Genomic DNA, 10,523 nt, shown 5'->3' with positions numbered 1-10,523 from the left:
GTTTTTAATTGAATTTGTACATTAGAATTTTAATTCAGGGGTGTCTTCTCGGAAGAGGATTTATCATGTTCTTGTTCTTTGTGGATGTGTTCCCAATTCTTGAAATGTAATCTGGGGTAAGAAGTGCACCTGAATATGGCACACATCCTGTGCAATTTTTGGCATCCATTGGTGTTGCTTTTAAGAAAGAAAGACTTCCAACACCCGAAGTGAGAAAAAACTTTCAGCTAGAACTTGGCCTCATTTAGTCTGGTGCATTTACTCTTGTTAACAAAGCAGTTATTTTGTGGTCATCCCACATGACATAGTTCCTATCTCTTGAGAACAAAGTTTAATTATTAGACAGATTTAAGTATTAATTAGAATTTTCACATTTTTCAGTCCACCCAAGTATGTACAAAGTTTATGTGAAGCTATAATATTATGTAAAAACCCTTTTGGGCGAGCTGTCATGAAGCAAAGATTAACTTTGAGGAGCAAAAAGCTTGGTACTCCTGCATCATGAAATGACATGGGGTAGGGAAAACCAGCTGAGCACTCTGTGAATACTACATTACTGAACTGGCTCCCCGTCAAAGTGTAACATATGTAAATGTACAGTACCTAACCTGAGAGACCATGCAACAAACTACAAAATTCTATGCTAAATGCATCAAAAACAACAAAACATACCCAGAAAGTTATGACTCCTAAGGTCCGAATTGGAACCATTCCAGGTATTGAAAGAATGATTAGGGTTTTGTAAAGTGCTAGACCTAATAACTGTCTGCTGCATCTGTAATGATATTTCATTTAAAGCATAACCAAAACTGGTCAAGAATTGATTTTTTAATAATGTATGACAGTTAAAGATGAGTGTTCAGGTTTGAACAATATAGCATGCACAGGTGATTGAAATACTGTTCAGTTCATTGATTAACCCTTAAACGCCGAACCTCTATTTACAAAAACGTCTCCCATATGCCGGTGGCGTTCGGTGAGTTAGCGCCGAAGCGGAAAAAAAGTTTTTTTCAAAAAATCACAGCACGCTTAGTTTTTAAGATTAAGCGTTCATTTTTGGCTCCTTTTTTTTTGTCATTGCCTGAAGTTTAGTATGCAACCATTAGAAATGAAAAAAAATATTATCATATATAATATTGGAATATATGACAGCAAAAAAAAAAAAAAAATATAATTGTATACAAATCGCGCTGTAAGCACAACGGTTAAAGCTAATGAGGTAATTTTTTTTAGTTGTATTGTACACTAAATTGTGATGATTTTGGTATATAACAAATTGTAAAACGATCAAAGCAACACAGAGAAAATATTATCACAAAATGATGCATGAATTCGTAACACGCGGACGTAAAAAAAATTTTTCAAAAATTCACCATAAATCGAAATATTGTGCTAGAGACTTCCCGTTTGTTGAAAAATGAAGCTAATTGATTGAATATTACTAGACTGTAAGTGTTTTAGCTTACAATTGCATTTTTCGACCATTTCGGTCGAGTTAAAGTTGACCGAAAGTCGAATTTTTTATATTTATCGTGATTTATATGAAAATATTTCAAAACTGATAAAAGCTACAACCATGAGTTATTTTCTGTTGTATTTTACATGAAATTGTGCACATTTTCATATATAAAACTTTATGTAACGACTAATATAAAACAGTGCAAATATTACGACAACGAGACGAAAGAATTTCTGAGATGTTCGGCCGAGTTACCGCGCAGACGTAAGGAAAATGTTTTTTTCAAAAATTCACCATAAATCGAAATATTGTGCTAGAGACTTCCAATTTATTGCAAAATGAAGGTAAATGATTGAATATTACTAGAATGTAAGAGTTTTAGCTTACAATTGCGTTTTTTTACCATTTCGGTCGAGTTAAAGTTGACCGAAGGTTGAAATTTTGGCAGTTATCATGATTTATGTGAAAATATTTCAAAACTGATAAAAGCTACAACCATGAGCTATCTTCTGTTGTATTCTACATGAAATTGCGCACATTTTCATATATAAAAGTTTATGTAACGACTAATGTAAAACGATGCAAACATTACGACAACATGACGAAAGAATTTCTGAGATGTTCGGCCGAGTTACCGCACGCAGACGTAAGGAAAAAGTTTTTTTTTTTCAGAAATTCACCATAAATCGAAATATTGTGCTAGAGACTTCCAGTTTGTTGCAAAATGAAGGTACATGATTGAATATTACTAGAATGTAAGAGTTTTAGCTTATAATTGCGTTTTTTTACCATTTCGGTCGAGTTAAAGTTGACTGAAGCTTGAAATTTTGGCAGTTATCGTGATTTATATGAAAATATTTCAAAACTGATAAAAGCTACAACCATGAGTTATTTTCTGTTGTATTCTACATGAAATTGCACATTTCCGTATATAAAACTTTATGTAACGACTAATATAAAACAGTGCAAACATTACGACAACGTGATTTAAAGAATTTCTGGCGCGGACGTAAGGAAAAAGTTTTTTCAAAAATTCACCATAAATCGAAATATTGTGCTAGAGACTTCCAATTGGTTGTAAAATGAAGGTAAATGATTGACTATTACTAGAATGTAAGAGTTTTAGCTTACAATTGCGTTTTTTGACCATTTCGGTCGAGTCAAAGTTGACCGAAGGTTGAAATTTTGGCAGTTATCGTGATTTATATGAAAATATTTCAAAACTGATAAAAGCTACAACCATGAGTTATTTTCTGTTGTATTTTACATGAAATTGCGCACATTTTCATATATAAAACTTTATGTAACGGCTAATATAGAACAGTGCAAAAATTACGACAAAATGACTAAAGAATTTCTGAAATTTTCGGCTGAGTTACTGCGCGGGCGTAAGAAAAAAGTTTTTTTCAAAAATTCACCATAAATTGAAATATTGTGCTAGAGACTTCCAATTTGTTGCAAAATGAAGGTACATGATTGAATATTACTAGAATGTAAGAGTTTTAGCTTACATTTGCGTTTTCGACCATTTCGGTTGAGTCAAAGTTGACCGAAGGTTGAAATTTTTGTAGTCGGCGTCGGTACGTCCACTTGGCACCCAACAGACAATTTTAGTCGACGTATGATACGTCCAATAGGCGTTTAAGGGTTAATAAAGCCTAAATTAACCAGCCTGATAGCTTCAAGGTATGAGACAGCAAAGAGAGTAATAAATGTTTGCTGAATTAAAAACATTTACATAATTTCAATAGCTTGTAAGTAACATTTAAATAAATAATAAAAGAAAATGAAGTAAATAACATAAAGGAAGGCATAGCAAGATATGAGAAAAAGAATTATAAGGTCAAATGATTCTAATATTATCCACTTAATACCAACTTGAAGTTTGTAGAGTCCCAGGTGTTCACTGTCTGTCATCAAACAGGATCAAAGTAATACTCAAAGTTTAATACATAATGAATGTTTGAGCAACTGAAAAATATCCACATACTGGCTTAAGGGAGCATTTTATCTTGAGTCAGCTGTAAACTGTACTTGATATATACACAGCAGTAAACTGTGCTTTGATATACTTTTTCTTGTAAAATACCATCTGAATGTTGGATCCAAGCAGTAAAAATCCACTTGCTGGGGTGTGCAAATCCACTTGCTGGGGTGTGCAAGGAGCACACAAAAAGTGGGGTGCTACTTTTCTAGAACTGAAGGATCCATAAATTACATTTTATTCATTGTGCTGCTAGCAGGCCAGCAGGTAGTCATCTATTAAATAGGGAGTGAAGTATATGGTGGAATGTTAAAGAATACGATTGTGGGCTCTGTAAAGGATGCGTTTGTTGTGAAATGAACAAATTTAAAACTCCACTGAATTGTGTTCTGTATATGCCGAACTGCATCGGGTTTCTTAAAATTTTAGACCAATACGACGGGAAGTGATATTAGTGCACCTTATGTGGTGCACTGTAGGCATTTTTTAAGGTTCTTTGCAGTGTTCCTTTGGCCCATAGCTGCAACCTATCTTATTCCTTTTACTGCACCTCCACTCATATTCTCTTGGATCCTCCTTACTTTCCACCCCCTTCTAACAATTGTTTCATGGAATATATGCGAGGTTTTCCTCCTGTTACACCTTTAAAATCTTTTTCTTCTCAATTTCCCTTTCAGTGCTCCCCGTAGTGGTGGTAGTGCCGTTATTGCACCTCACGTGGTGCACTGTAGGCATTACTTAAGATTCTTTGCAGAGTCCCTGCAACCCTTAGCTGTAACCTCTTTCATTCCTTTTACTGTACCTCTGTTCATATTCTCTTTGTTCCATCATACTTTCCATCCTCTCCTAACAATTTATTCGTAGTGCAACTGCGAGGTCTTCCTCCTATTATACCTTTCAAACTTTCTTAGTCTCAATTTCCGTTTCAGCGCTGAATGACCTCATAGGTCCCTGCGCTTGGCCTTTGGCCTAAATTTTATTTCTATTTATCTACCTTTCAATGCTGAAATGATCTCAGGTTCAGCGCTTGGCCTTTAGCCTAAATTTTATATTCCAATCCATTTGAAATTTTGGGCGACAGCAAATTCGGTTTTTTGTTTCTTTGGTTGGATATTTATGTCCAGTGGTTAAATACCTTTTGGACCAGTGATTTCCAAACCCAGATCATTTAACAGGAATTTATGTGATCAGCTTAGAGATCTTAAAGTTAGTTTTGTAATGTGTTTTCCCAGTTACCTACAACTCATAAATAATTGTATTTTGATCTACACAACGTCTGAATAATTGTATTTTGATCTACATGACGTCTGAGGATAGAAAGTAATAAACATGCAAATATTTATGTAGAATTAATTGAAACGTAAGAACTTATACAGGAATTAGGTACCTCTTTGGTATTTCCCTGGACCACGTGGCCAATATTTTTTGTCCTAGTGATGGAGGAGCACTGGTAGTTTAAAGCTTGATTATCTATGGAGTTTTTTCCAACTGTTTTCTCACGAGTTTTTGTATTATTGTGTTTTTTTCAGGGGCAGTATAGTTTGGCGAGAGCACAGCAGTCATTCAAGTCTCTTGTACAGATACATGAAAAAAATGGTGAGTGTATCTTCTTTAATTTCATTTTAAGGCTTGTGAAATGATTTGGCATGAATTTTCTTTTTTATTTTAGGATTATCTCTCCTGTAGAAAGTGAAACACTTCCCTTATTTTGCAATAGTTTTAAGTTATTATTAATCTGCTGAACTAGTTGATATGTTACTGTACAGTAAGGAAAATATTCGTTTATAACAAGTTCACATATTTGAGTGTAGTACAAGCAAAACTAATTTGGAAAATACTAGGTAAAGATATGACAAGGACTACAAGAACTTCAGTTTGTTCTAAACAAGTGCTGTAAATGAGCTTTGGATAAAATTTGTGATAGAGAAGTGTTCACTGGACTGGAGAGTGCATAATGCACATTTTTTCAATTTTTGGGTTATGAATAAAATGGCTTATCACATTCGTGTAATGGTGTCAAAGGGAGGTTTTCTACTTACATGTAGAGTGGCAGACAGGAAAGCTAGTTTCTAGGGTTTACTGAGAAGCACCTGTTAAAATCCGTAAATCAAGCACTGAACTCTGAAGACTAATCCATTTCAGGTAGTCAGCTCCACAAGGATTTATTTTTGTCGCTCAAAACTTCAATAGGTCTGGTTTCCTTGTATGCTTGAGATTTCCTGTGCTTGACTGATACCTTAAGAGATAACTGAAAGTTACAAGTTTAGCCATACCTTACTAATCGTCTTGGTTTTGACCCATCTAGAAGAACAGTCCCAGAGGAGGTTTCTAGAAGTTTAATTCATTTACTTTCAGGGATATCTCACACACTTGTAATATGGCCTAAAATATTAAGGGGTTTTAATATATATTGTACAAAGCTAATTTGTGGTATGATTCAGGACAATTTCATGATTAAATCTATCAGGACAACAGAGAATTTGACATTGTGTTTATACAGTATGTCCCCCATAATTGCGGGGTTTAGGGACTACAACCACCCGCGTCGAGTTGGTATCCCCCCTCTAAAAATGCTTGTGACTAGCTATTTCAATAGTTCAAACACCAAAGACCCCCCCCCATCAAAAAATGTTTATAACTGCTTATTTTAATAGTTCAAACACCATCATTACACTTAAAGATATATGGCTTACAGCTACATGTGAAAACTAAACTCAAGTCCCTCCTACATTCATTCACAGCTATATTCTCTCATACAGTATTGAAGCTGTCTCGTTTTCTTTTTTCAGACGGGAAACAGTGTTGCTTATATATGAAATTTGGATTTTAAATATTTTTATGGTGATAGAGGTGAAACGTCAATGGTGATAAAATAATGTTATAAAATGTGTGATAATCATAGAATCAACTAAACTTGTAATGAAGTACAGTTCAGTAAATCAGAGAAAGAAAAAAATATGTCAACACTTACCAACAACAAAAACAATTACAAATGTTAGGACAATCTGTTTTTTTTATGCATATTAAATAGATCAATATAATGCAGTATAAATGGATTTTGTAATTGAAATAACATTTTATTGATAGTTTGCTGATTTTTCATTAAAGGATATGTATACAGAGAGAGAGAGAGAGAGAGAGAGAGAGAGAGAGAGAGAGAGAGAACAGATTGGTAAGCTGTTTTATGACTGGAGGATTTTAATAATTTGTTGTTTACATTAATATTAATATTTGAAAACTAGTAAAATTTTTTATCATAAATGTATTTAGTCATGAAAATAAAGTGAAAATACTGTAATTAGTGAATATTGCTCCATGAAAAAATTTGCAAATTAGTGAATTTTCTGTGATATATTTTGAGATAAGTTCCACAGAAAAACCTGCGATTAACTGAAGGCACAATTGCTGATCCACGAAGTAATGGGGACCCATTGTAGGCTATATACATTTAGTGTGTTTGTCGTTTGTTGTGGTTTATCATCTTTATTGCAGTTTCAAAATCGGCTTTTGAAGATCTAAACTGTGAATGCCTTGCATATTACTGACTCTAGGCAAATGCCCTCATTTCACAGGGCACTGCTTACAGCTTAGTCACCCAGGAATCTCATACTTGGAGTAGTAACTATGATCCATTGGAGAGGTGCTGTAGTTGAAATCATCACATCTTTAGATCGCAATTACAATGCTGAGAAATATCTGATTAATATTTTTAAATAACTTAACAAGTAATTACGTAGCTAACAGTTTCTATTAACCGGCAGCTAAAATTTTAAATTCATGGTAGCGATTCGTTTGTTTACATTACAGTGTAGGTAACTGACCTCGCCCACTTTTGGGAAAAGAAGGAACAACTGAGCAAAGGGCTTCAATATGTTTCTGCCGGCTTACGACAATGGTTATAAGCAACAGCAGGATTTGAAATTCTCAAACTTTATTGTATAGGCAGTACCCTTTTATCGGTGGGGGTTCTGTTCCCAACAATGTGACGAAAACTGAAAATCGGCAATAATAGCACCGATCCCTGGTTATTGGCACTGATATCCAGTTATCGGTGCCGAAAATCCAGTTACTGTATTGGCGTCACTAGACAAGCCCTGTAAAACAGGATCAGCGACAAGCGCCCAGCTGCTCCCAAGGGCCAGTAGCACCTGAGCGTCTAGTAGCTGTTAAGCGCCCATTTGAGCCCGCTCGTAGTTTTGTTTGTACATTCTTCAAGACATTTGACTTCAGGCCGAAGTTTGTGGAGCCATTCCCCTTGCAACGAGTGTCTACTACAGATGTGGGTCCATTGCTTGTGCCTATACAGCGACGCCTAGACAATATTCTAGGTATTTTGAAGAAACCTACGAACCCTTCTTCTACTAAGGACTTGTCTTTTTTGCCAGTATCTGTGACAGATGAAGAAGGTGGCAAGGATGAGGAAGCAGACTCCCCTCCTTCAGCTTACATCGCTGCTTAATTTTCTGCTTCGAAGTTCTTTCTTTTTTCTTTCCAGCTGCCCCCTCTTCTCTTGTGTCCACTTTTCAAATGAGTAATGTCACTATTGAATCTTCAAGACTACCTAATGTGGTACTATTGACTTAGGCCAGGAAGGCATTTAATTAGGTCGAGACCTGGCTCACGGTGAAGAGGGAACAAGGAAAATATAATTTTAGTTACCCTCCTTCTCATCTTCTTAAGAGAAGATATTTATATTTCGCTACCGGAGAAGCTCCTTCCTTGGGGGCGGCTGCCTCCTCCCAAGGGGACTTCTCAGGCCTCATTGATTCGGTCCATAGGTCACCCTTTTCTGCAGCCAAAGTTATGTTCTCTTCGGCACAAATAGATCACATGATGAAGAATCTCTTCAAAGTATTTGAGATCGTGAGTTTTTTGGGCTGGTAGGTAGGTGCCCTCGCACGTAAGTACAGAAATACGACTCCTTGCCCACGGAACTTTCTTCAGATATCTTCGGAGTCCTTTCATGTATGGATAAAGGGATGAGGGACGGAGCACAGGAGTTGACTTCGCTGTTTGCCATGGGAGTGTTAAAGAAGAGGGAGTTAAGGTGTTTGTACACCTCTAAAGGAATAACTTTGATTCAGAGGTAGCCACTTCATTTTTTCTCCCTGATTCAGAGGTCGCCACTTTTTTTTTTTTCCCTTTTCGAGAGAGAGTTTGTTCCCTCTATCAGTAGTCAAAGAAATTTCTTCTTCTGCCTTACGGAAGAAATCTACACATGATCTTCTAGTGAAGTCATCGAGGCGCCCTAAGGAAACTCCTTTTTGGAGGTCCTCTACAACCCGTCCAATTTTGTGGTAGTAAGCAGAGATCCTCCTCAAGAGCAAGACTGAACATGTGATTTCAGTCTCGCACCATTAAGAAGTCCGCCTCTAAACCTTCCTCAAGAAAGTGGATTGAGTGTCCTCTGTGCTCCAGTAGGTGCCAGACTCTTTCAGTTTTGAGAGAAATGGAGCAAAAGAGAGGCAGAGCGGTGGGTTGTGGAAGTTTTAAGGAACGGCTACGCGATCCCCTTCCTAGAAAGGCCTCCCTTAATCAAGACGCTGGTCACCTTAACTGCCTGCTCAAGAGTTTGAGGAGATTTTCGGCCCTTGCAAGAGAAGTAGCATCTCTCCTCAAAAAGAAGGCAATAGAGGTAGTTCCAAACGTAAATTCAGAAGGGTTCTACAGTTGGCTTTTTGTGGTCCTGAAGGCCTCAGTGGTATGGAGGCTGGCTCTGGATGTGAGCGCCTTAAATGTCTTTATTCAGAAGACAGAATTCTGAAAGGAGACGACCCGTTCGATCCTTTCGTCCATTCGGCAAGGAGACCGGATGGTCTTGATAGACCTACAAGACGCTTACTTCCACATCCCATTGCACCCGGACTCTCGGAAGTAGCTGAGATTTGTGTTTCAGGACCAGGTGTTCCAGTTTCTGGCTATCAACAGCCCCTAAAGTATTCACTCTTGTTCTTGCTTGCCTGGCAGGTTGGCTCCACTTGATGGACATCAACATAGTGTTTTATATTGATGATTGGATTATACGCTTCATGTCGAAGGCACAATGTATGGAGGACCTTCAGAAAACATTACCTCTTGCCCAAGACCTGGGCTTGTTAATAAATTGTCAGAAGTCTCAGATGACTCCTTCACAGGAGATAGTTTATTTGGGAATGACTCTCAATTCTTATCTTTTTCGGACTTTTTCCTCTCCGGAAAGAGTAGAGTCATGCCTACAGAAGATAGACGAAATGCTTCGCCTCCTGATGTGTTCGGCAAACAACTGGATGAGCCTCCTAGGGACGTTAGCTTCCAAGGAACGGGTCATCTCCTGGGGGAGACTGCGTATGAGGGTATTCCAGTTTTTCTTAAGGGAAAAATGGGATAGGAAAAGATTTCCAGACTCCTTCACGTTTCTGGTAACACAAGAAGTCAAGAGGCACCTGCTTTGGTGGAAGTCAAGAGACTGGTTGCTGGAAGGAAAGTCGGTTTCCACAGAGCCCAGACCTGAACTTGTATGCTGATGCATCAGACCTGGGTTGGGGAGCCCTTATAGCTAATGAATCTGCTGGTAGATTTTCCAAGACTCCTCCCTCAGAAGGAAAAGCTTCTCAGACAACTTCACTTCAGGCACTTTCATCAAGATTTGTCCTCGCTGTCTCTGACAGGATTCAAACTCAAAAGACTCCTCAGAGCAAAGGGTGTTTTGAGGGAAATTGTGGAGGCTACAGTATTTCAAAATGTAGACGTCGATCCTCAGCTGATGTCTACCAGAGCAAATGGTCAGTTTTCCGAAGTTGGTGCAAAAGTAATTAGAATCTCTTCTTCTAAAACAACTCTGACAGAGATTGTGGACTTTCTTTTATTCTTGAGGAATTCTAAGAACTTATCCTCTTCGACCATGAAAGGCTACAGAGCAATGCTGAGCTCTGTGTTCAGACATTGGGATCTGGATATATCCTCAAATCAAGACCGTTCAGATCTCATTAGGTCTTTTGAAACTAAGAAACAAAAGCATTTGGAACTTGTGTCTTGGAATCAGGATGTAGTCCTAAAGTGGCTCTCCAGGCCCCCGTTCAAGCCCTTGAACCTAGCCTCATT

The 10,523-nt window shown here is 37.5% G+C and overlaps 1 protein-coding gene across 4 annotated transcripts in view; it reads left to right on the top strand.

Moving 5' to 3' along the window:
* The window catches only part of LOC136843698 (ubiquitin-conjugating enzyme E2 Q2), a 45,604-nt gene that overhangs the window by 27,387 nt on the left and 7,694 nt on the right, over window positions 1-10,523 (top strand). For all 4 annotated transcript variants that reach the window (XM_067112271.1, XM_067112270.1, XM_067112272.1 and 1 more), the window contains one exon: window positions 4,973-5,039. In XM_067112271.1, the coding sequence (XP_066968372.1) occupies window positions 4,973-5,039 (67 nt within the window). The remainder of the gene's footprint in view (window positions 1-4,972; window positions 5,040-10,523) is intronic.

Source organism: Macrobrachium rosenbergii, chromosome 12 (genome assembly GCF_040412425.1).
Source record: "Macrobrachium rosenbergii isolate ZJJX-2024 chromosome 12, ASM4041242v1, whole genome shotgun sequence".
In the NCBI taxonomy this organism is placed as follows: Eukaryota; Metazoa; Arthropoda; class Malacostraca; order Decapoda; family Palaemonidae; genus Macrobrachium; species Macrobrachium rosenbergii.
This window is presented reverse-complemented; position numbering and strand designations above follow the sequence as displayed.